Raw genomic sequence first — 27,951 nt, 5'->3', positions numbered from 1 at the left:
TATACAAGGCGACCTTTCTGTATGCCTGAGTAGAAAGAACTTAGGGATGGCCTCTCCCAAGTGATATGATCAACTTAGCTTTCTCATTCCAACCTACGTGCTTTCAACTCAGTTCTCACCTTTCCCCAAGGCTACCTCCCAACACTGTGCTCTTTCCTCAGCAAATTTCCCTCCTCTGTACCTTGTAGCTTGACTTCTGCTTTCTGTGTGTTGGGCCTTATTTCCAGAGTTAGATTACAGGATTCCTGAAGGCAAGAGCCCAGGGCTTCTTTTGCATCTCCTACAACCAACCCCAAGTGCAGGGTTCCTCTCAAAAAAAAAAAGGGGGGGGGGTGGATGACTGATTGAAGAAACAGAAACAGGCCCCCACAGTGACCTGAAGCATATGGAATTCTGATTGAGGGAAGTGAAGAGTCAAAAAGTCCAATATTGCACCTTTTATAAAGTACATGTATCCCATCAAATCTGAGGTTATTGGAAAAGTAACAGCCCTCTCCCCCAACCAGCCCCAACCAAAAATTTCATTAGAATGGATAAAGAACCAGAGCTGTAAATATTCATGGCTGGGAGGGGTAAGCTGGAGGACAGCCTGCTGAACTGAGCAGGTGTTCACCTCACTCAATTTCAATCCCTTTGCAGCCAACAACGTCATTGTTTGGCCTTCTTGTGCTCACCGACAAGCCATTTTTCATGATTTTACCATTTCTGGCCAAATGCAAACTTTTTAATTAAATGTACCACATGATTCCAGATGTTTGTTTATTTGTTCCAAAAAGGTTGTAAAATCTCTACATGAGGAAAAACCTGGGGCAGGGGTAAAGTTTTCTATAAGATACAGGGAAACATATGAATTAGAACTAGGATGGGGAGGTGAACGCTGGGCAGAGCATTCTCAGCAGACCCATCTAGACCGAAACCATTGACTTCTAACAGTTCTCCTTCCAGAAACCCAAGATTTGGGAATAAAATACACTGGGCACGTACTAGTTTTTTTGAAAGAATGTAGCTCATCTTGAGCCAAAGATCGGAATGAGAAGAAATTTTTGTGGCTGCTCTGCCTGCTTATTGTCTGTTTGTTCCTGTTGCTATGAGCCTCACTACATTAATCCCAGCAGCCTCCCACTTAACAGGCCAGATTAGAGTTTATGCACGAGTAATAGGGGAGTATCCCGCACTGCACGGGGGAAGCAGGAGAGCACCTACAGGCAGAGACCACGGCTTCCCATCCACCATGCCAGCTTCCTCTCAGCCTTCTGTTCTCTCATAGCATCTCCAAACATAATCAGTCCCTAAATCAGTCTATTGCATTTGCTGCAAAATGTTTCTCATAATCCTACTCTTCTTTGTTCCCTCAGCCAGCCAGTCAGACACCCCAGGTCTTCATCATCAATGCTAGATTATTTCAACATTATCCTAACTGATGCTGGGCTCTCAGTTTTGGTTTCAAAAGCCAACATCAAAAAATACTTTGAGTAAGGTGGAGAGGAAATGTACTAACTGTCCATTTACTCTAATGCCTGAGCCAGAGATACCCTGTGACCAAATCATCAGCAACCTTGAACAATGATTTGATAGTGGCCATAAGGTTCCCTTTACATTGCCCTCACCCCTCTCCACTGGCGGTGTCCTGGACCCAGCTGTCTTCCCCATCTGTTACCGAGTTATTTCCTAAATTACCTTTGCTAGAAACCTGCTCTTTGGAGGCGGTTCAGTCTGTAGTCACATAGTCTGGTATCAAGAAATCCAAAGCTTCTAAAACTTCAGTGTGATCCCACGGTGGCCTCCTCAATTCCAGACTCTTTTCTTTCCAATTCTCCCCTCCTACTGCATACAAATAATAATCCCATAGCACAGCTTTAAATCAAATCTAGATGCTCCTGCCTATTCAAGTCCTGCCATGATATGGATCCATCCTACGCACATAAACCCATTTTTTTACTTTTTTCAAAACTGGGTCCCTTCCTCCATTCACTTCTATCTCTTCTTACCCCTGTGCTTCTTCTTTACCCATTCCCTTTTTTGGTGAGTGGCAGGAGGTAGGGATGCCCTTCTTCTGCCCTCTATGCCCTCATGACTTACTTGTCCTTTAAAGCTCAAGGCCAACATCCTCCAAACAGCCATGCATGCCTGACTATACTTATCTTTACTGATTCCTATCTTTTCCAAACATTTATAGAACTTAAAGCTTTTACCAAGTAAGGCAACTCTCACTTACATAATATATGATATCTAGTTTGGTTGGCATTGTTCCATTTTGGTATGTCCTCAATCAAACCATAAATTCTTAGAAGACAGATACCATGCTCTCTCTTCCTGACTATTCCATAAACCCTAACAAGTACTTTGCACACAGTGGATACTAAAGGCAGTAGATGCTGGAGGACTCCTAAAGTGAAGGTGCTCAGAGCAATATTTGTCACTGCAAAAGTCATATTCGGCCATGCCTCAATTCTTCACTTGCAACAGAAGGGATAAGAAACAGCCCATGACTCTGAAAGTTCAGGACATTTAGAATCTTCAATCCAGTCCATCCCAGACTCTCCATGTTTTAAGAAAGAGGGACATGTTTTCTCCTCCATTTTTTATTTGGACTGTCTTTTGGGAGAAGGGTTATCACTTATCTTGCAGAAGTAAAGTTTGCTCCTGTTGGGAGTACAAGACCTAATTCCATTTTTCCCTCTTTGCTTTGCTTCTGAAACAGAAGAGCCAAATTCGTAGCTCCTCCGTATCTTTGAGCACACAACAATTCTGCCCAAAGAGGAGAAATAAAGCAATCATGGAGACTGCAAATGAAAAATCATCCTTGGAGAAAAAAGAAAGGAAATGGACCCCTATGGATTTCAAATGCTTAAAGGAGGCTGCTTAAAGTTCCTGGCTGAAGTCCATGCCAGTCCTGGTAATCGTCTAAAAGATTCATCCATCTTCAGACCCCACTTGGCTTACTCTTCCATCACTGCCACCTTCCAGACAGCGAGCGCACACATGCACATCTATCTATATACACGCGGAAGTTTTCATCTACGCTACCCTCCATTCCAATCCACCCAGTCCGGCTCGGCACAGAGTGAAGCTATTGACCCTGCAAAGCAGCAGAGAGATGAATTTGATGACCCAGACTAGAGTTTTTAAACCATTTCAGCAAGGTCTAGAATCAGAGGAAAGTACAATTTATTCAGCACTTAGTAAAGTCCTTCTACTTTGGAACAGAGCACACACACTGAAAATAGACTCCCACTGCCACACAGATAAAATAAACCTGTCAACCACTACTGTCAAATCACTAGTCACCTCGATGAAATAAAGGAAGCTTTAGCATCTCTCAGCATCTGAGAATTCCACCAAGATTATAAGCCCATAAAAGCATTATGAAGGAAAGAAAACTAAAGTAATGGGTTCTGTTGAAATGTCATCAGAGGAAGCATTTTACATAATTAGAAAGTGCTAATAATAGCTCTGCACAAGGAACCAATGCACTCTTTCCCTAGGCAGCCAGGGCAAAGCCACGGCATGGAGTCTGAAAGAGGGGAGCCGAGGCCATGCACTTATCTAGCAGGACCTGTAGAAGAAAGATGTCCCTGTCAGCAGTGAGGAGGTCATCCTAGCCAATTGCTAAAGTGATTTTTTTTTTCTTATTTCTTCTCCCTCCCTCTCTTTTCCACAGATTTTAAAACACTTTCTATGGAGAAAAGTTGGATCCACCATACTTCTGTGAATCTTCAATGACTCAGTGATGTTTTCTGAGAAATCATCTGATAGTTAGCTCCTTTGAAAAGATAATCAAAATATTTTGGAAGACAGAAAGCAAGAAATAAGCAGGTTGCTTTAATCATAGAGCCTGATTGCAGGTGGGACATCCTTGGCAAAGTCACCATAGCCATCAGATTCCTTATTTCATCTTTTTCAATGGTCAGGGAGAACAAAGAACAATAGGCAGAAAGACACCTCGATGCTAAACTAAAAAGATAGCCTAAACAAATGTATCTATTTTCATTGAGTCTATGCTACTATTCTGTGTAGATTTTGCTTATAATGATCAAACCTACTTAGCTTTCAACATGTGATATACATAGTAAGCCTTCTATTTTCCCTATGGGTTGACATGGCAAGATGGTATGACTACAAAAAAAAAAAAATTTAAGTTGTCTAAAAGAGACAGATTGCCTCCAAATCATCTAAGCCTAAAACAAATTGTGATGAGCAGTCTGGTTATCTAGTAGCCCCATCTTGAGCCCTCCCAAAAGTATTCTGCTCATTGGCATACGGTTTTTCTGGGCAACATCTCCCCATCCCAAACATCTTTGCCTACATTGCCATGTCTTCTTCACACACATCCATTAATTTTCCTCTTCTTCATTTCACTTTGGCTTATTTAAATAGTTGAAGCAAAACAGTCTGTATTTATGGCTTCTGTGAAAATGTATTTTATGATATCTCATGCTAAAACTGTTTAAAAAATAAAAATAAAAAAATGCCTGCAGTTTTTCTTCCCTTCTTTTTCTTCTTGTTTGGATGGCACACATTGAGCTGCTTCATGGAGATATACAGAAAAATCAATTCCTAAGCATAAAATGCAACTCACATTAAGGAAACTGCAAACGATAACTAATTATGATGAGTTGCTATGTAAATCATTCTATGACAGTCCCAGCAATCAATTTCAAACACAAATAGACCAAGCCCTGGCTGGAGAAGGGGATGAGCACCTAACAAGTGTATCAAAAATAATGGCAAGGCTGCCAAGGATAGGTGGAAGGAGGATGGCTACCATCTCCAAGCAAGTTTCCATAGATTTCTTTTCAACTTCCTTCCTTCTTTCTTTCATACATCTAAAGTCTGATGTTTAATATGACCAGGTAAGGATGGCATACCCTCAAGGCTGTATAAGCATCAGAGAAAAAAAAAATTGTAATTCAGGGACATTCACTGGGCTTGCAATTACTTTGTAAAACGTGCGCACAAATGCACTGGAATGGGATCCCTCCGTGTGATCACTACTCGCAAAGTCGGGTCACTGCCTGTTATCACCTGGCATCACCACCACCCTCTTCTAAGGCTTTCTCTGCTGCCAGAGGAGGAACTAGAAACTGCATTTCTGAGACTTCCCTTGGCATGTGGTTCTAGGTTAGAATGAGGCAAAGAGAGACCCTGGAGTATGACTTAGAAATCCAGAGAGAAAGAGGAACAGGGCAATGCCTGGGTAGATCTAACGTTTGAAGCAGTGTCCAAGCGGACTTCTTGAGAATCACTCCCACGTGGCTGCTGCAGATGGAGAACATCAGTAGGAGATGCCCGGGTGTTTCTGAAATGTGCAGAAATTTCAGCAAGCTCTTGAGAATCACCAGGCTCCTTACAGGGTTTGGATTCTGGGTGGGGTCCTCCCTGACTGGACCAGCCTCTTGCTCATTCCTTAACATTAAACCCCTTCATCATGTGAATACTAGTGGGCCCTCTATTTTCCCTATCTGACTTCAGACTGATGTGATAGTATCTCCTATTTTGGTTTTTCAAACTGTCTCTGTTCTTGAATTTATAGATTTGTAATTTAAAATAAGGGAGAGAAAGAGAGTAACAGACAATTCTTTTGACAGAAGAGGTAAGGTCGCTATACTTCACTGCAGACTTAGCACAGGCTGTAGAAATTCACCCCAGGCAGTGGACATTTCCAGGCCATTTCTCTGCCTATACTTCCTTCTTCCATCTAGCACAATGCCACAGTCAGTCCTGCATTTGCTTCATATGTCTTGTGTCAAGGACAAATGTCAGGGATGGTCTGGGAACCAAGGACACAGAAATCTGTGTGTTTGCTTTTTATCTTGCCTCTGTCACCGAGTGACTAAGTCTCCCCCAGCAATTCTTGGTGCTTTCCTCTGTTAAATGGAAATAGTAATACCTACCCTCTCTCTTTATATAGTCATCTTGAGGATGATATGGTCAACTCACTAAATAGAAATGTTCTCCCCAAAAGATGCAGTGGTTTACTTAAATGCAAATCCCATTTCTAACAGGTACCCGATAAAGAGTGGCAATACCTGAAATGCAGGTATACGTTCTATGCACATAACATATTTAAAGAAACATTTCTCCAATGAACACTCCAATGCTCCTTCTAATGTGGATATCCACAGAGGACATAGTAAGCAGACCTCCACTAGGTAATAACTGAGATTCCTGACACAGTCCCATGGCCCCAGTAGACTTCAAAGACATGTTTAGACCTAGAGCAGAATTCTCAGAGATTTCAGGTGCACCATTCTAAAACCACATCTATACAACTGCCTGCACCTTATGGCAGAGTCCAGCCCCTTCTTTGAGAGCTGTTACAAGTAAAATAATTCCCTTAGTTGCTTAGTTCATCCTATTTCCTTCCTACCATCGAAACACCAGAGTTTAAAAATTATGACATTATGACATAAAAATTATTATCTACTTGGAAGTTATACAATGTGGCTAAATGCCGTCGGACAATGAATCAATACATATGGCCCCAACCATGGTGATTGGGGTTTATGAAAACAACAGGGTTGAGGTCTGAGGTCCACAGGGCTGGCCTTTCCTTCCCCTATCACTCAATCCTAAAGGCAGATGGGTCTCCTTTCTCAGACACAATTAAGTTATCTTACAGAGGCATCTACATTACTGACTTTTGCCTGGGCTTCTACCATTCATCCTTTACTGAACAAATATTTCTTGAGCTCCTAAAAAGCAGGAGGCCTATGCCAGGCATTGCAGGTATAGGGGTGAGCAAACAGATACACTATCTTCCATTGTCTCCAACAGCGTACAGCCTGTCCAGGAAGACACTGGAAAATAAAGCCTGAAAAATGAACACTGACCTAATATAAATGTGTGGGGTGGGATTGGAAAAGTCTCCCTTACAGCTGTGATAGTTAGGCCGATGCCTGAAGGATGCGCAGGAGTCAGTGATGTGTAAGAGAAGAAAGATGAGACTCTTTACTCCCTTTAGGGAGCTTTCACTTATGATGAGTTCAAGACCTACATAACTTGACCTCTTTCACACAAAGCAGAATATTAAAAACTGCACTAAGGAGATAGAAACACATATTAGAAACACCTCAGGAAGGGGAAAAATCAATATAGAAAAAAATCATACAAGAATTTAAAAAAGTATTGTGTATTATTCTCCCTACAATGCATGGGTTAACTGTAAATTACGGATGGAAAAACAAGAGTCTCCCATTTCCTGATAATTATTCTGGGCCCAGATTTCCTTTGCATTTAAATCTACAGTCCTTAAGACACGAATCTTGGGTCTATCATACTCGACATTGGAAGTAACATAAAAGGACAAGTAAAGGGAAAATGGCATGTATAGAAAAATAGCAATTTGCGCATGAACTACTGCGCACTGGTTTATGTAGTTGTTGGTGCGGAATAAAAAGAGATTGGGAACTGGATGAATCAAAAAATTATTTGCAAATAGAACTTCCTCTTAAGATTTTTTAGACCACGTTTCAGACATCGTGGAGCATTTCACTTGGGCAAGAATTGATGTAATTTGCCTTCACAATGTGAAAGAGCCTCTCTGGATAAACATTTGTAGGCAGTTTCCATAAAGGTATTGATAAATGATAGTCAAATAGTTTGATGACTTATATGATCAAAAATTTAGAATATTTTCCCTAACTTTAATATAAAAAACAAGGTGGTATTGGGGCATCCAGGTGGCTCAGTCCGTTGAACGTCCAACTCTTGGTTTCAACTCAGGTCATATCTCATGGATCGTGAGATGGAGTCTACATTGGGTTCTGAACTCATTGGAAGATTTTCTCCCTCTGCCCCTCTCCCCACCATGTGCACGCTTTCTTTCTCTCTCTAAAATAAATAAATGCATTTAAAAAAAAAAAAAAGTAAGGTGGCATTAAGCGGTTTCATTCTGGGTGCCTAAATATTGGGCTTTCCCCACGTGTTATCATATGGTTCATGTCAAGCTCAAAAGATCAGTGTCATCTCTTCCCTGCAAGAATCAGTCCTATAATAATTCAACCTTAATGAGTTTCTTTGTCTCTCTCTTTAGTGATGTCCCCATGACCACAGACCCAAAGACCTACCCATCATTTCATGATTCTGACTTGCCTTTTTTCACTCTCAGGTCCTTAGCATTGATCAAGCATCAAATTTATAGGTGCATTTCTCAGTAAAATTGGGATATCTGTTGCTGGGTCTTTTCAACAGCAATGTTCCCATTGAGGCTGGGCTCTGATGTCATTGAAGGGCACTTGTTTTAATTCCAAACACCTTGACCGTTTTTTCATATTCCAAATATTCTCAACATACCTTCAAACTTATAGTCTTAAATTCCATTACTCTAAGATTCAGATTTCTTATTTTACCATTATAGTGACGAATGATCTTTGTCCTATTATGGAGGCTTATCATTGATCTGATCATGTCCTTCTGTTGTGAAATCTCAATTTCATGGCTAGATCAACTTTTATAAGTAGGCTTAAGGGTTCTGAGACTTCAGTTCCTTTGTAGTATATTCAATGGGCTATAGATTAAAAATACCTTTATTCAAATATAAGAAACCAGTAAATAAATCCATGAGGATATAATGCTGGAGTGAATTTGTTATTCTGTCTAGATATGGTATTATTATTTACCTAGGGGAACTCCCCTCCCTTCTTAAAAAAAAGTCTCTACAGGAATATGTTTGATACTTCCATAAGGACATTCAGTGAAGGAGATCTATACTTGCCCCTCAAAATATAGTACACTGGCAGCTATTCGTTCTACCTGCCTTTGAGCAAAGTTGATTTTCACAAAACTGACCCTTAATGAACAGAATCATAATTAAACCAAAATATATGTAAATGCAGAAAAGTTCTACTGTGCCCAGACATCAAATAGGCAACTGTGATGTCCAAATCACAGACATCTGGAATCCTGCATCATACTCTTGATCATTTCCTGCAGAACAGGAGTGTGCCATTTGTCCAGAGTCCACATGTCTTCTCTGAACGCTAACTTCATCACTTCCGGGGCCTCTCTACAGCCTTTGTTTCTACCCACCCAGACTACAATGTAGTTGGGATGACAGACCTGGGACAGTACTTCCTCTGTGTTCCCTAAATGTATGAGGAGAATTTCCTGCTTGTGGAAATACTATTTAAAGTATGGAATGCCCTCAAATGAAGCCTGTTCTTACTTACCATTGGAGGGGAGATTCACAATTAAGAAACATGGCTGTCATCATAACCAGGATAAAATAAACAAGTTATACTGTATGGCTCTTCCTCTCCCTCTAGTTCCAATAAAGGTGACCATATAGTCCTTGGTCTAAACAACCAGCTTAGGAACAAGGCAGTTTTAAATTATATTCCATGCAAACTCTAGAGATGACAATACGAATTCAAGGCTTTGGAAACACTGGGTAAACCAAATTAATATTTTGGAGATCATAATTTAAGGAAAACTGTGCACTGACTCTCTGCAATGTTGCTAGGCAAACTGGAATTCTTTTTAGCTGTAATGTAGAGTTCATTCATTTTGAAATTACAGATTTCAACTATACTACTCCCCAAACAATGATGCTTTTTATAAATATTAGTGAATTTCCCAATTTTCTCCATCACTTTTACTGCAGGTAATGATCTACTTAGCAATTTTTAAGTACTATAATCTCTTTACTTAAAGCAAAAAAAAAAAAAAATCAAATCACAAAATAATATTATAGCATGGATTTATTTGCCTTCCCAGTAGACCACCACTAAATTCTGTTTAATATGAGTTAAAATCGCTAGGCTTGACAGGTATGGTTTTCTCATCAAGGACTTGAAAAGCACCGTGTTCCTTCTAAAGTGCCGAGACAGCAATAATGAGCCCAGAGCTCTGCACAGCCAAGTGTCCCTCCCTGCAACCACTAAGAGCAATAAAAAGCCAAGTTCCTACCTCGGTGATTGGTGAGATCCCTGGAAGCAGCAGGCAGAGGTGTATAGTGGTTCTCTGGAGAAGCTGTGACGCGGTCGCTGGAAGCCTATGTAATAAAAGAAAATGTCAACATGAAGTAACACCAAACGCTAAATGTCTTTATTTACCAAACATGCCTCCTAGGGATCTGGGCCTAGAAGAAATATTATCAACCAAGACTCTTCTTAGGAAGCAGGAGTTGTCTGTGCTGAGATAATGTTCTGGCCAGTGTAGGATGGCATCCAAATCTTCAAGAAGCCTTGTTACAGGTGGAAGGGCCCTGAGACAAGGGGACTGTTTATTTCATGAACCGAAAGGAGGAGGAAAAAGAAAAGGCTAGAAATGGTATAGAGTTAGGGTTCTGTCACAGGCCTTCTTCCAGTACTTCCCACAGATTAAATGTTAACGATGAGTGGATTTCTCTGGAAACCAGTGAGACGCTGAGCTTTGCCCTAGGGTGGATGGCGAAAAATGGGGCTGGTTTGTGTGGGCCCCGTCGCACAGAGACACACAGCAGCTGAGGGCTCAAGCAGCAGAAAGGGACTGTCCTGAAGGATATAAACCACTGTGTATCTTGCAGTTGGGGTTCTGTCTAAGCTTAACCATGACATTGAAAAATTCATCTAAAATTTGGGATGGAGTGGTTATCAATAAAATTTTGCCATTCCAACACCTCAAAGAAAATGATATGAAATATACCTTGAAGATGATTTTTTATTGTACGCAAACAGCTCTTTAACCATCAAACTATATACAATGTGGCCCGTATGTGTAAGTGGTGCTATCTTTCTTTCTCCTCAGCTCCACAACCATGAGGATGAGGCCAGGAATAAAGGACTACAGTTATGGGGTCAGTTGTCTCTCAGAAACAATGACCGGTCTGTCACATTCAGAGTGTGGCTGCTTATAGCAAAAAGCATCACCACTGCAATTCTTACTGAGACTTCTGAATCAAATACTACTTTTTTTTTAAATATCCAAAAAAGAACATCTGCTAGGATCAAAATCCTAAGCTTACAACCTTTCCAAGCTTCAAGAAAAAGTAAATTTCATTAATGCTACATTTTTCTTTCTGGAATAGGAAATTCGTTCTATGGGATATATTTGCCCTGCTAGGAGCAGGCCTTTTTCTCCAAAGAGATTATCTACATTATAGGAATCAAAACTAAGTAGGAGATTAAACCTACTTGCTAGAAAAACCCTTTAAACCCCGCTTCTGACATTTGAGATGTTTGATTAAGCGGCTTTCACTGGAGACTTACAGACAGAGTTCTGAATGGGGCAGAATCAGAAGCTCTGTCCCTAAGGTAGAGACAGACTTCAGGTAGCATTACTTCACTCCAGCTCCAAGGGAAATATGTGGTGTTTAAAGCTTGATCCAAGGGTATTGGGTCCAGAAAGATAAAAGTTCAGTCACTAAGAAAATTGTTTTAAAAAGTAGACAAGGGGCGCCTGGATGGCTCAGTGGGTTAAAGCCTCTGCCTTCGGTTCAGGTCATGATCCCAGAGTCCTGGGATCGAGCCCCACATTGGGCTTTCTGCTCCGCAGGGAGCCTGCTTCCTCCTCTCTCTCTCTGCCTACTTGTGATCTCTGTCTGTCAAATAAATAAATAAAATCCTAAAAAAAAAAAAAAAGTAGACAAGACTTGCTAGATACTACACCATTAGATATTTAGGATGCTGCAAGAACATAATAGAGTCAGAAATTAGATTAAATTTCAAATACTAAATTCACCACATGTCCCTCCATTTGGCAGTTAGGGTCTCCTGTAATCCCCACATTATAAAAGAGACACAGTGACAGTGTTCTAAATATGGCGCCTAGTCAATACTTGCGGCAGGATATATGGGGCAAAGTAATAGGGGCTGTTCTTCCATAGATCTACCATTCCTTCTTAGTAGAAGGCCATAGTTTTTCTCTCTCTGTCAATGTTTCTATTTCACCTCAATGCTAAAATGGCCTACAATTCCAGTATGAGTTTTAGGTTGCTATATTGTGGTATTTCTTAGTGCGTTTAATCTCAATTTGGGCTGTTGACAATTTGATGACAGCTTTTCCTAAAATTACTGGAAGAAACTACCTTTCAGCAAATACCTCTGACTGGGCAAAACATTAGAGCTTTATAACCAGGAGTAAAATAGCTATTTACTTTTATTTCCAGTGGTAGTCAAAGCAAAACTGGTATGGCTTGAGTTCTGTTTTGCAGTCATCATTCTATGCCTGGCGTTTAATTACTTTTCTGCCCAGTGTCCATTTATAAACTTGAGTCATGGAAACGAATCCAGGAAAAGAACAGTTTTGCAAAGGGTGCCTTTCAATGGAACTTCTATGCGGATGTTTAGGGAAACTACTACAAATTAAGATTCTAACTATCCATTCTTTGACTTGGTTCTTTTCAAACTGAAGTCCATGTGATCTTTTCAATTTGTTCTCTGAATATTATGCTTGCAGGCACAATTTAAAAAAGCATGGTTATCATACGGAACAAATGGACAAGGCAATGTCTTCACCTGGCACACTACCTGCCCCCAAATAAAGAATTTCCTTGGAATTCCAGGACCACAATTGGTTAGCATGCATTACTACTACAACAGCATGAGCAGGGCAGAATAAAGAACTTCTCTTGAACATGAAGCAACATACCCACAGTATATCAAGTATGAGATGATTGAAATCTAAGTGGAAAAACTTAAATCATGTTTTCTTTTACCTGGATGAAGAAGATATACCTAAAATGGCAATAGGGAAATTTGGGTAAATCTGAATCTTTCGAACCACAAATCCTTTCAAATCTTGGAGTCCTTGCCAAATTTCCTAACTATCTATGGCAGAGAATTATACTTTTACATCGTACTGTTTAAATCAGCCTTGTCCGAAGATACTTGTAACATCTACAATAAAATATTAGCATCCAGAATACGTATGTCCCTAAATAATTAAAAATACAATAGAAAAATGGACAATGGAAGTATCAGGCAATTCAAAGGAGAGAAAACCTGAGTGGTCAATGAATGAAAGAGAAGATGGTCAAATTCACTAGTCTGAAGAGCAATGCATATTAAAACAAGACAATTTTTCCACTTGCCATATTGGCAAACTTTCAAGTCTTACAACAAGTGCCAAGGAGAATAAAGGGAAAGAACTTTTATCCTCTTGTTCCTTGCCATTGGGAATGGAGACTCGTTCAACTACTTTGGAGAGTAATTCAGCAATATCTAATAAAATTGAAAATTGGTACAGCAACTCCATTTCAAATATATACACTAAAAATTTCACTCAGGTCTATGAAGTAGAACATAAAACAGGGTTTATTGCATGATTATTTAGAACAGAATAAATTGGAAGTAGTTCAAATGCCTGTCAATGAGGAAAATGGATAAATAAAATGTTATAAATTCATATGACAGAATAATATTTAGCATTTAAAAGTAATAAACCTGATTTAGGTATCTCAACTTGAATAGGTCTAAAATTTTAACACAGTGAAAATACAAGTTGCAAAATGATAAATGTGTTATAATATTTATATATGTGTAGTGCTTTGACATCATGTTTGTATGGAAACATCTAAAAATTATACAAGTTAAACACTATTTTCATGAAAATGGTTGTCTCTGCCAGAAGACAGAGCAATAGGACTGAGACTAACAGGGTGGGAGGACCTTCAAGTATATATAAAAGATGTATTTATTTTATTTAAACACAAGGCTTGGAAACAAATATGTCAAAACATCAGAATATACAAATTCTGTCCCTTGTCATTGGCAAGGTAATTACATGTGTTCATTATTTTTTAACTTTTTTACATTTTTGAAATTTCTCAAAATTAAACAAAAAAATTGAAAAAGAAAAACAAGATTCCTGTGTCCTCTCTGATCCATACCATCTTATATTTATATGAACCCATAAAGAGAGGAAATTTCTTCTAACAACTTCCTAGCACTTGCACAGCATGGATTAAGGCCACTTATGGTTGGTTTTTTTTTGCAATGAAATATCCCATTTCTGTTTTTTCTAAGGCTGCTGAGTGTGACAATAGATTGGAAAAAGCTGCTAAATAATAGTAAATATGCATCCCCTTCACACCAAGGCTTGAAATGCTCATGCCAGCCTGGTAAGTCCTTCTGCCTAAGATCTGTCAAAGCATACTAAAGGTTTCTGTCCTCTTTCCCTACTCACAATTGGAGAGTTCCTGATAACTTTTTAAACTCACATCAATAATGATAATAGTCATGAACATACTGCACACTGCAATTTCCATAATGCAGGAAGGAAGGGAGAACTTTGGCACCCTCACTGGAAAAGAGTCAATGGAAGTATAGTACACTCCATAAGAGACTTGCAAAGTGAGAATTCACTCAGTGGTTGCAGAAAACAAATGTCTTCAGAGGAGTATGTAAAATTCAAGTCCCTTCCCACTGGGTGCATTCCATGGAAACCTGCATTCCAGTGGATATTTCTGAACATCATGGATGCCCTGAAGGAATATGATACAGACCACAGGAGGAGCGATTTGGCAGGCTTCAAAACAAGAAAGGGGCAGCTACAAAGTTGTTTAATAGCCATAAATCTCTTACTATTTTTCACAAAATACCATCTAAGACCACATCTCTACAACTCATTCCCCATTACTCAGCTCAAGTGGAGCGCTTTGGCATGCTCACTCACCCTTAAATCATACACAGCATAAAGTGATCCTGGGTCTGGGAAATTTGTCAGCCTCCTTCAAGTAAAAGCAATCTTCACTTTTCATCACAACTCATTCCCTGAAACTGTGGTATAAAGCTGACTCTTCTAAAAACATTTATTTTCTTTCGTAAGAAAAAGCATCACTCATTTAGTTATCATGTATTTAATAACCACCTACTATATGCCAAGCCCTGTGCTGAGAATACCAAGAAAAATAAAATGAAGGCTTTGGTTGCATTCCTGACTCATCAAAAAAAGAAAAAAAAAGGATAACCATGATTAATACTGCTTATTAAGAGTCACCGACTGGTAGCATGACCCCCCATACTCTGTATTATCATGGAAATTTGTCCCTGACCACTATCATGACAACATGAAGACATGGAACAGTGATTATGTCCTTGCTTGTTTCTTATTCATACTAAGAGAGAACTTTCAAGATTAACTGTATTAACTTTCCAAGATTAACTATACTATGAACCCTTGTACACAACATGCTCCCAGAAATATAGGAAGAAGTCAGTGCATGATGACTGAATGAATAAAAAATTTTAATGTCAAAGATAAAACGGGCTATACAATGATTATAATTCAACACAACATGTGTGAGCCACATTGCCAGAATCAGAGGTGAAAATTTGCCATCACCTGAAAGATTAAATTGGAAGCCAAAGAACCCACTGAAGAAGGAGACTCCTGACCTGCTCCCAGGTGAAAGCACCATGCTTTTCATTGTGAAGCAAGACAGAAAGCCTCATGACAGACACATTGGGTTGGGAATGGCAGAGGAGTTTAGGAGCAGAAATAGCCCTATATTGTCAGAGCCAGAAGTCAAGAAATGGGGAGAGAATGAAAAACAGTAAGGTAGGGGGAAGAGCAAGATGGCGGAGGAGTGGGAAATCTAAATTTCATCGGGTCCTAGAAGTTCAGTTAGATAGCTATCAAATCATCCTGAACACCTACAAACTGAACAGGATATCAAAGAGAAGGAGAGCAGCAATTCTATGAACAGAAATTCAACCACTTCCAGAAGGTAGGACCTGCGGAGAAATGAATCTCAGGTGATATACAGGAAAAGAGACTGCAGGGGGAGGGGACAGCTCCTGGCAAGTGGTAGGGCAGTCCAGCACAAAATTGGAACTTTTAGAAGTCTGCTCCACTGAGGGATGGCCCTCCAGAGGCTAAGTGGAGGAGGTGCAGCCCTCACAGGGACAATGTGGTTTCAGGACCTGCGGGGTCACAAAAAGACCAGGGGTGCTTGAGGGTGGCAGAGCTCTCAGGCAGGGAAGCTGGCTGCAGAGACAGAGCCGAGGAGGAGCTTCCAGCTTGGGGTTACCTTAAATGGTAATCCAAAGCACAGTCAGGTCACTGCTTTTCAAGCAAGGACCCCACAAGTGGCAGATCTGGGGAAACCCGCTCCTTCCTCTTCTAGGAAAAGCACACGGGAACACAAGGTGTAGGAATCAGCTGTGTTTGTAGACTCCCAATGGGGCCATGCACCAGAGACTGAAACACTCAGTCACAGGCTAGATGAACACAGAGTGCGGCCACAGACCAGGGAGGTGGGAGGGATTGACTGCTTTTATCTGAGGGTACACTGAGGAATGGGACTCCAAGCTCTTGGCTCCTCTGAGTGGGAGACTGGGAGGCCACCACTTTCATTCTACTCCTCCAAAGCTCTACAGAAAGCATTCAGGGAATAAAAGCTCCCAGAGTGAACTTGAGCAGATTACTTAGCCAGGCCCCTGGCAAGGGCGGTGCAATTCCACCTCAGGCAAAGACATTTGTGAATCCACTGCAACAGGCCCCACCCCCAGAAGAACAGCAAGAACACCCAGCCAAGACCAAGTTCACCTATCAATGAGAACTGCAAAACTCCAAAGCTTGCAGAATGCAACACATAGAATTCATGGCTTTTTCCCCATGATTCTTTAGTTTTCCAAAGTTAAATTTCTTAAATTTTATTTTTTGCTTATTCTATTTTTAAAAATTTTTTCTTATCTATTTTAACCTTTTTAAACTATTGTATCTTATCAATACCTTTTTAAAAAACCTTTTTAAATTTTCATTGTTATAGTCATATTCTGACTTATTTTTTGTATACATATAGGTTTTTCTTTCTTTAAAATTTGGGGTACAGCTTCTTCTAACAGATCAAAACACATCCTAAATCTAGTGCGTGGCATTGTTCTAGTCTCCAGCCTGATCACAATTCTTTCTTTTCTTTTTCTTTTTTTCAACCAACTTCTTATCAATTCCTTTTCTAGAATCTTTTTAAATTTTCATCTCTATGGTCATATTCCTTCCCTTCACCATGTTTACCCTTATTTTTGTATCTATATAAGATTTTATTTCTTTAAAATTTGGGGAGGCAGGGGAGCCTAGGTGGCTCCGTGGTTAAGCCTCTGCCTTCAGGTCAGGTGATGATCCCAGGGTCCTGGGATCGAGCCCTGCATCGGGCTCTGTGCTCAGGAGGGGGGTCTGCTTCCCCCTCCCCCTCTGCCTGCTTCTCTGTCTACTTGTGATCTCTCTCTCTCTCTCTGTGAGTGTCAAATAAATAAAATCTTTAAAATTGGGGGAGGTAGTTTCTTCTAACAGACCAAAATACCACCCAAAATCAAGCTTGTGGCCCTGTTCTATTCACCATTCTATCATATATCTATCTATCTATAGATAGATAGATATATCTATAGATAGATAATATTATTTTTAAATTAAATATTATAAAATAAAATGGTATTTTTATTTTTATTTTTCATTTATATATATAAAATATAAATATAAATATATATATATATATATATATATATATATATACCTTCTCCCCTTTCTTCTCCCCCAGTTTTGAGTCCCTTCTGATTTGGTTAGTGTATATTTTTCTGGGGTCATTGCTATCCTTTTCATATTTTGTTCTCTCATTCATCTATTCTTTTCTGGATGAAATGACAAGGCAGAAAAACTCACCTCGAAAAAAAAAAAAAGAACAAAAGGCACACCAATGGCTAGGGACCTAATCAATATGGACATTAGTAAGATGTCAACATTAGAGCTCAGAATGACAATGATCAAAGTACTATGTGTGCTTGAAGAAAGCATGGAAGATACTAGAGAATCCCTTTCTGGAGAAATAAAATTCCTTTCTGGAGAAAAGAAGGAACCAAAATCTAACCAAGATGAAATTTAAAAAGTGCTTAATGAGGTTGAATAAAAAATGGAGGCTCTTACTGGTAGGATAGATAAGGCAGAAGAGAGAATTAGTAGTATAGAAGACCAAATGATGGAGAATAAAGAAGTTGAGAAAAAGAGAGATAAAAAACTACTGGACCATGAGGGGAGAATTCAAGAGATAAGTGATACCATAAGATGAAACAATATTAGAATAATTGGGATCCCAGAAGAAGAAGAAAGAGTGAGAAGGGCAGAAGATATATTGGAACAAATCATAGCAGAGAATTTCCCTAATTTGGCGAGGAAAAAGCATCGAAATCCAGAAGCACAGAGAATTTCCCTCAAAATCAATAAAAGTAGGTCAACACCCCATCATCTAATAGTAAAACTTACAAATCTCAATGACAAAGAGAAAATCCTAAACGCAGTTTGCGACAAGAGCTCTGTAATCTACAGTGGTAGAAGTATTACTATTGGCAGCAGACCTACCACAGAGATGTGGCAGGCCAGAAAGGACTGGCATGATATATTCAGAGCACTAAATGAGAAAAATATGCAGCCAAGAATACTATATCCAGCAAGGCTATCATGAGAGATTTTTAAAAAGCTTCCAGGACAAACAAAAACTAAAAGAATTTGCAAAGACCAAACAGCCCTACAGAAAATATTGAAAGGGGTCCTCTAAACCTAAGAGACAGCCTAAAAGTAACAGACCAGAAAGGAACAGAGACAATATACAGTAACAGTCACCTTACAGTCAGTACAATGACACTAAATTCATATCTTTCAGTAGTTAACCTGAATGTAAATGGGCTAAATGTCCCAATCAAAAGACACAAGGTATCAGAATGGATAAAACAAAAAACAAAAACAAAAAACAAACAAACAAAAAACAAACAAGACCCATTGATATGCTGTCTGCAACAAACTCATTTTAGACTCAAAGACACCTCTATATTTAATGTGAGGGGTGGAAAACAATTTACCATGCTAATAGACATCAAAAGAAAACTGGAGTAACAATCCTTATATCAGATAAATTACATTTTAAACCAAAGACTATAATGAGAGATGAGGAAGGACACTATATCATATTCAAAGGGTCTGTCCAACAAAAAAAAACTCTAACAATTTTAAATATCTATGCCCCTAACATGAGAGCAGCCAACTCTATAAACCAGGTAATAACAAAATCAAAGAAAACACATCAACAATAATACAATAATAGGAGGGGACTTTAACACCCCCCTCACTGACTTGGACAGATTGTACATGCAGAACATCAACAAGGAAATAGAGGCCTTAAATGACACACTGGACATCTGTGGAGGCCTTCACAGATATATTCAGAACAATCCAACCCAAAGCAAGAGAATACACCTTCTTCTCTAGTGCACATGAAATATTCTCCAGAATAGAGCACATCCTCGGTCACAAATCAGGTCTCAACCAGTACCAAAAGACTGGGATCCTTCCCTCCATATTTTCAGACCACAATGCTCTGAAGCTAGAGCTCTATCAGAAGAGGAAAGTTGGAAAGAACTCAAATGCATGGAAGCTAAAGAGCATCCTACTAAAGAATGAATGGGTCAACCAGGAAATTAAAGAAGAATTGAAAAAAATCATGGAAACAAATGAACACACAACTGTTCAAAATCTTTGGGACACAGCAAGGGTGGTACTAAGATGAAAGTATATAGCAATACAAGCCTTTCACAAGAAATAAGAAAGGTCTCAAGTACACAACCTAGTCCTACACCTAAAGGAGCTGGAGAAAGAACAAGAAAGAAACCCTAAAACCAGCAGGAGAAGAGAAATTATAAATATCAGAGTAGAAATCAATGAAATAGAAACCAAAAGAACAGTAGAATAAATCAACAAAACTAGGAGCTAGTTCTTTGAAAGAATTAATAAGATTGATAAACCCCTGGCCAGACTTATCAAAAAGAAAACAGAAAGGACCCAAATAAATAAAATCATGAATGAAAGAGGAGAGATCACAACCAACACCAAAGAAATATAAATAATTATAAGAACATATTATGAGCAACTATACACCAACAGATTTGACAATCTGGAAGAAATGGATGCATTCCTAGAGACATACAAACTACCAAAACTGAACTAGGAAGAAATAGAAAACCTGAGCAGACCATAACCATTAAGGAGATTGAAGCAGTATCAAAAATATTCCAACAAACAAGAGCCCAGAGTCAGATGGCTTTGCAGGGAAATTCTACAAAACTTTTAAAGGATTAATACTTATTCTCCTGAAACTGTTCCAAAAAATAGAAATGGAAGGAAAACTTCCAAACTCATTTTATGAGGCCAGCATTACCTTGATCCCAAAACCAGACAAAGACCCCACCAAAAAGAAAAATTACTAACCAATATCTCTGATGAACATATCAGAGTTCTAAAATTCTCACCAAAATACTACCAATAGACTCCAACAGTACATTATAAGGATTATTCACCAAGACGAAGTGGAATTTATTCCTGCGCTGCAACATCTGCAAATCAATCAATGTGATATAATACATTAATAAAGGAAAGAACCAGAACCATATGATACTCTTAATAGATGCTGAAAAAGCATTTGACAAAACACCACATCCTTTCTTGATCAAAACTCCTCACAGTGTAGGGATAGTGGGTACAAATCTCAATATCATAAAGGCCATTTATGAAAAACCTACAGTGAATATCATTCTCAATGGGGAAAACTGAGAGCTTTTCCCCTAAGGTCAGGAACATGGCAGGGCTATCTACCATCACCTCTGCTGTTCAACATAGTACTAGAAATCCTAGCCTCAGCAATCAGACAACAGAAAGAAATTAAAGGCATCTGAATCAGCAAAGAAGTCAAACTCTCATTCTTTGCAGATGATCTGATACTTCATGTGGAAAACCCAAAAGACTCCACTCCAAAACTCCTAGAACTCATACAGGAATTCAGGAAAGTGTCAAGATATAAAATCAGATGTATTTCTATACACCAACAGCAAGACAGAAGAAAGAGAAATTAAGGAGTCAATCCCATTTACAATTGCACCCAAAACTGAAACATACCTGGGAATAAACCTAACCAAAGATGCAAAGAATCTGTATGCAGAAAACTATAAAGCACTCATGAAAAAAATTGAGAAAGACACATAGAAATGGAAAATGTTCCATGCTCATAGATTGGAAGAACAAATATTGTGAAAATGTCTATGCTACCTAGAATAATCTATACATGTAATGCAATCCCTATCAAAATACCATCAATTTTTTCAAAGAAATGGAACAAATAATCCTAAAATTTATATGCGACCAGAAAAGACCCCAAATAGCAAGAGGAATGCTGAAACAGAAAACCAAAGTTGGCGGCATCACAATTCCAGACTTCAAGCTCTATTACAAAGCTGTCATCATCAAGACAGTACGCTACTGGCACAAAAACAGACACGAAGATCAATGGAACAGAATAGAGAGTCCAGAAATGGATCCTCAACTCTATGGCCAACTAATCTTTGACAAAGCAGGAAGGAATGTCCAATCAAAAAAAAGACAGTCTTGGGCGCCTGGGTGGCTCAGTGGGTTAAGCTGCTGCCTTCGGCTCAGGTCATGATCTCAGGGTCCTGGGATCGAGTCCCACATGGGGCTCTCTGCTTAGCAGAGAGCCTGCTTCCCTTCCTCTCTCTCTGCCTGCCTCTCTTGTGATTTCTCTCTGTCCAATAAATAAATAAAATCTTTTAAAAAAAAAAGACAGTCTCTTCAACAAATGGTGTTGGGAAAATTGGACAGCCACATGCAGAAGAATGAATCTGGACCATTCTTACACCACACACACACACAAAGTAGACTCAAAATGTATGAAAGACCTGAATGTGAGACAGGAATCCATCAAAATCCTTGAGGAGGACATGGCAGCAACCTCTTTGACCTCAGCTGTGGCAACTTCTTCTTAGAAACATTGCCAAAGCAAGGGAAGCAAGGGCAAAAATTAACTATTGGAACTTCATCAAGATAAAAGCTTTTACAAAGCAAAAGAAACAGTCAACAAAACCAAAAGACAACCTACACAATGGGAGAAGATACTTGCAAATGACCTATCAGATAAAGGGCTAGTATCCAAAATCTATAAAGAACTTATCAAACTCAAAAAAAAAAAAAAGAACTTATCAAACTCAACACCCAAAGAACAAATAATCCAATCAAGAAATGGGGCAGAGGACATGAACATACATTTCTGCAAAGAAGACATCCAAATGGCTAATAGACACATGAAAAAGTGTTCAACATCACTCGGTATCAGGGACATATAAATCAAAACCACAGTGAGATACCACTTCACACAAGTCAGAATGGCTAAAATTAACAAGTCAGGAAAGGACAGATGTTGGTGAGGATGCAGAGAAAGGGGAACCCTCCTATACTGTTGGTGGAACACAAGCTAATGCAGCCACTCTGGAAAACAGTATAGAGGTTCCTCAAAAAGTTGAAAATAGAGCCATCCTACAACCCAGCAATCACACTACTGGGTATTTACCCTAAAGATACAAATGTAGTCATCCGAAGGGGCAGGTGCACCCAAATGTTTATAGCAGCAATGTCCACAATAGCCAAACTATTTAAAGAACCTAGATGTCCATCAAGAGATGAATGGATAAAGAAGATGTTATATATATATATATATATACACATATATATATATATATATATATATATATATATGAATACTATGCAACCATCAAAAATGAAATCTTGCCATTTTCAATGACATAGATGGAACTAGAGGGTATTATGCTAAGTGAAATAAGTCAATCAGAGAAAGACAATTATTATATGATCTCTCTGATATGAGGAATTTGAGAGGCAGGGCAGGGGGTTGTAGGGGGAAGGGAGGGAAAAAATGAAACAAGATGGGCCTGGGAAGGGAGACAAACTGTAAGAGACTATCTCAGGAAACAAACTAAGGGTTGCTGGGGGGAAGGAGGGCGGGATAGGGTGGCTGGGTTATGGACACTGCGGAGGGTATGTGCTATGGTGAGTGCTGTGAAGTGTGTAAGACTGATAATTCACAGACCTGTACCCCTGAGGTAAATAATACATTATTTATTAGTTTAAAAAAAAAACCAATAAGGTAGGCATAAGGCTGAGTCAATAACCAAGGGACTAAGAAATATCCCAAGAGGGTAAAAGGCAGACTCTGGGCAAGAGCACAGCATGCAGCTGAGTGAGGAAACTGAAGGCTAGTTCAAGCTGTAAGTCAGTCAGAGGAGGGCTAGGGAGCCAAAGACTTCTCTGAAATAAGGAAACCCCTTGAAGGCAACAGCTTGGAGCTTCCCATTGCTTCTATCTGGTATAAAGGGGTCCAGTTCATTCAGTACCTAAAATGGCATCAGGCCCAGAGTTATAGTTTGGAAATATTTGTTGGGGTACCTGGGTGGCTCAATTGGTTAAGTGTCTGCCTTCAGGTCAGGTCATTGTCCCAGGGTCCTGGGATTAAGCCCTTGTATCGGGCTCCCTGTTCAGTGGGGAGCCTGCTTCCCCCTTTCCCACTCTCCCGCCTTGTATTCCCTCTCTGACTGTCGCTCTCTCTCTCTCTGTCAAATAAATAAATAAAATATTAAAAAAAAAGAAAAATAAATATCTGTGGAAGGATGAAGGAAAGGAGGGAAAAAAGAAAAGAAAAACAAAACCAAAGTTGGCTTTGGAACAGAAAAAAGGAAGGAAGGACTGTGGCTTGGGCATTCTGTGGGTTATTACATAAATAATGAAATCATAGAAAGTAGGAGATGTAAAAGATGTTACAAATCATCTAGAGCAGTGGCTTCCAAAATATTTTTAACAGCCACTAACTTAGCAGAAGGAAAAATAAAAATTTAAATATTGGACATTATGGAAATAATCATGATTTCTTATGGCAAACAAATAAAACTATATTTATATAGTTTATATAAAAGAGGGAGAAATACGTCAAGATTTTTATTATATAATATTAAATAAACATATTAAAATTATACATATGCCATGATTTTTAAAATATAAAATAAATAAAAGCTAATAAGCAAAGATTAAAGATTTTTGTTGGGGCATCTGGGTGGCTCAATGGGTTTAAGCATCTGACTCTTGGTTTCAGCTCAGGTCATGATCTCAGAGTCACTAACTCAGTGTTATAAGATCCAGGCCCACATGGAGTCCAGTGTGGGGGCTCTGCACAGACTCTGCTTGGGATTCTCTCCCTTTTCTTCTCCTTCCTTCTCTGCCTACCCCTCTCCCCCATGTGCCCATGCTTGCTCTCTCTCGGAAATAAAAATAAATAGAATCTTTTAAAAAATGAATTTTTGTTAATGTGATTTAGAGTGATTTGGTTTTTCAACTTTCTTTTAATTACATCATTGCTTCTTACAATTTAAAATATTTAAAATTTAAATATTTAAGATCCTAACTATATATGAGGGCTGATATAAAACAACGGATATTTCCATCAAGTGTCTTTCCAACCTCTCCCAAGGGAGCGAGGAGAGATGGACAAAGAGGAGCCAGTGATGGGGGGTAAGGAAGAACAAGAAGGGGACTGGAAAGAGAGGAGGCAAAGTGTGGCAAAGGAGCGAATATTTTCTGAATTCATCCTAAATGCTAATGGTTTTCCAGTGTATGAGTTAAGTCCAGTTATTACCCTCATTCGAGAAATAAGAAAACAGAGAGGTAGGATAAGTAACCTGTTCAAAGTTACACAGTTCTAAAGTCCACAATGTGATTAGGAACCAAGTTAGAAGGCTAAAGCCCTCCAAAGCCCGAGGTGTTTCTCCAGTGCCAGCCTCTGTCTGCATGGGGGCCTCAAGTTTTCTACGGTACTGCTCTCCCGACCATCACTTACTTAACTTTGCCCCATACCACGGTCAGCAGGGCCCTATCTGGTCCTTTCTGGTAAGAATATAGACTTCAAGAACACAGGGGCCAAGACCCAACCTGAGAATGAATGACTTTCAGCTTCTAAGACAGGAACTTCTCGAACCATCAAATGAGAGAGAATTTACCCCCCCCCCAAAAAAGGGGGGGGGGTAATTTTAAAAGCACGATATCCTGCCTATAAACAAATAATCACCTTTGTCTACAGCAATATGATAAAACACAACATTTTGCTTCCAATTATTAATCCTTGCTAAAAATTTCATTTTTGTCATATGCTCAAACATAGAACATAATCAGAATTTAAAATACATTATAATTTGCAAGTAATGAGTGTATATATAATTGTGTGTGTCCCATTTCTTGAGCACTAATTATATGCAGGCATTTTATACACAGAGTTTCATTTAACTATCTCAACAACCTTAAGATACAAGTACCATTATTATGATCATTTTATAGATAAGGCAGTTGAAATTTAGGGAAGTTATACAACTTGCCCAAGAGTACCCAGCTATTATGTGGGCAGTTTGGAATTCTGACCAACACTGCTTGATTCCATAGTCTGAATCCCAGAACTATACAATGAACTTGAAGCTTGAAGGTATCTGAAAAGACAACCTTCTTTTTGAAGGTATCTGAAAAAGACAAACTTCCTAGACTTAATATATATACACTAGGGCAGATAATATATAATTGTAGTGACAGACGATTCAATCGATGTTAATATGCAATATATTATATGGCTCGGCATGTAAATAAAACCATTAAATTATTTATTAATAATTAACTAACTGTGTAATGTAGACACAGGAGTGTTTCAGATCCCCTTGGCCATAACCAGTGGGTCTGGAGTCAATCTGTACCAGCTCACAAAAACCAATGGTTAAATTTGGGGGAATCATGTGTTAACATAGGCTTTATTTAAAATTGAATTACATATACTTGGTAACTGGAGAAATTATGTGAGAAGGTAATATATACCACAATTCATCACTTCCTACTTTACATAATTTTACTGTTATTTATGCTCTTTACGTTATTTGTGTCTGTTATATCTCTGTAGCGGAAATACTACATACTGATGAGTTACTTCACATCTTTTCCCCGTGTTCAGTGATGCTGCTTGGATAGTCTGACACTGCCACGGTGGGAGTATTTACAGTAGAAGTTGCCAAATGCTACAAATTGGGGACTATTTTACTGACTTCCTAAACTTGAGAAAGTGATTAAAAAATGCTAATGATACAGATCAAAAGGATGTTTTGCCTTTTGTCAATACACTGTGAATGGTATAAAAATGTGAGGAAATATTCTTCCAATATTCAAGCCCTGCTATCCAGTTCAGTAAAGACAATGCTCAGGTCACTGACAAATAAGGGAAATTCTAATGTGTTCAGAAAGAACGGAAAATAGTTGGTATTTCATATCAGGACAACACTTGTTCGTCCATGAAAACCTTAGATTGATTATGGACATGAGATTTGGGCCAAAATAATCAAAAATATTCTGTGAGAACCAACTGGGTGCATGGAATTTATAGCAAAAGGCATTATATAGTTTTTATGTGTAAATAAAACACATAAACATGTAACCTTTTTTTTTTCCTCCATAGAGCTGGTTGTTTAACCTTTATTAACACCCTTATTAAATAACACCTACAGTATGGTTGGAGCTATGTAGAAAAGGGCTATTTTATGGCCTAGAAATGGAAAGGATAGTAAGAAAAAAGCTAATTAAACTTCAAGGATTCTGTCCTTGACTTATTTACAACTTGGATATCTTCTACTTCTCTGTTTTCTATGCTCAGATGCCTTACTGACCAAGATTTAGAGCCAGGCTCCATCGAGCTGTACGACCTTGGGGAATTTACTTTAACTTTTTGAGTCAATTTCTTCGGCTATAAAATGGTAATAACAAGTCACGTTATTATGACATGAGGATAACGATGATAGTTAAAAATTGCTAATACATATTTAGATATTTATTTAGCATAAAAATTGCTAATACACATCTGTGCTTACTTTGCTAAGCACTTTCACATGTTAATTTATTCAATCTTCACAACATTCCCATGAGGTAGCCATAACCCCCATTCCTGTGTTACAGATGAGAAAAACTAAGGCCCAGAAAAAAACTAGGAACTTGACCAAGGTCTCACTTAGTTTCTCAGGTGACTAGTATGTGGCGGAGTGGGGACACCCATCCAGGCAGCTTGCCTCCAGTGGCCACTGTCTTAACCATTCTGAGCTTATATGGCCTCTCTTCCCAGTAAAGGTAAGAGACAGAGATCTTAGCATTGCTTGTGAAATATGAGCTATGATTTATTTCTATTTCATTCTGATTTTGTATGACCTGTAATTTTGTATAGCTTACTTCTTCAAGTAGATTTAAGTTTCTTGAGAGGTGGGACTAACAATTCATGACCTTTCCTGCTCTTCATAGTAAGTACGACAGGGACATGCTGGTCGTTTGTAACTGGATATTTATTACATGAGTAGACTCTATCCCTCACTTGACAAGCAGAAAAGCACTACTGAGATCCTTCCGAGGGCCCAAATAGTGAGAACTTTATATAGCCTTGTTATAATCTGAGTGCATGCATAGATTCACGGCATTACTGTGATGGTCTAAACCAGCATTAGTAAAGAGCTACATACAGCATTTCTCATCTGTGTTTGTAGGGTTGTCTTAGAAATAATATTATGTCATGGTAGTCCTACAGGCTTGATTTGTTTTGGCTTAAAAGAAGGAACTTGCCTCATGCGTCTCTCTTCCTCTCACAGAGTTTTTTATTCTCGAGGGCTGCGGGTCAAGTTCTGTCCTTGGAACCAAAGTAGTTTTCCAAAATGAGGTGGAGCCAGCTCTGTCGAGCTAGCCAGATCAGCTGTCAGTGCCTTCCCCAAATACATCAGACCCTCTGCTTGTAAAAATAAATTGATACCAATGCAAGAAATTTATTAGGAGATGACAGCCCAGTTCATAATGGAAATATGGAGAAAACATCATCCTTCAAAACTGACAGTTTATCCATCATGCCTCAGATTCCTGAGATAGAAACAGACACTGTCACATACAATCCGCTGAGGACACGTTGTCTTGGATTTCCTTATGACAGGAAACTCTGAAATAATCCAGGAGAAGGAAAGGACTTGTACTGCCCTTAATGTGCTCGGCCATAAATTTTTAGCATTAGTAGAAGAAACATGTGGCCAAGGAAATGAATGATGGGGGAAATCAGGAGGCCTGGAATTCTCCAACGGCCCC

The 27,951-nt window shown here is 38.9% G+C and overlaps 1 protein-coding gene across 2 annotated transcripts in view; it reads right to left on the bottom strand.

Moving 5' to 3' along the window:
* LRMDA (leucine rich melanocyte differentiation associated) overlaps nucleotides 1-27,951 on the bottom strand; it is a 1,053,965-nt gene that overhangs the window by 205,592 nt on the left and 820,422 nt on the right. For both annotated transcript variants that reach the window (XM_046026161.1, XM_046026162.1), the window contains exon 6: nucleotides 9,910-9,994. In XM_046026161.1, the coding sequence (XP_045882117.1) occupies nucleotides 9,910-9,994 (85 nt within the window). The remainder of the gene's footprint in view (nucleotides 1-9,909; nucleotides 9,995-27,951) is intronic.

This window comes from Meles meles, chromosome 13 (assembly GCF_922984935.1).
Source record: "Meles meles chromosome 13, mMelMel3.1 paternal haplotype, whole genome shotgun sequence".
Classification (NCBI taxonomy): Eukaryota; Metazoa; Chordata; class Mammalia; order Carnivora; family Mustelidae; genus Meles; species Meles meles.
This window is presented reverse-complemented; position numbering and strand designations above follow the sequence as displayed.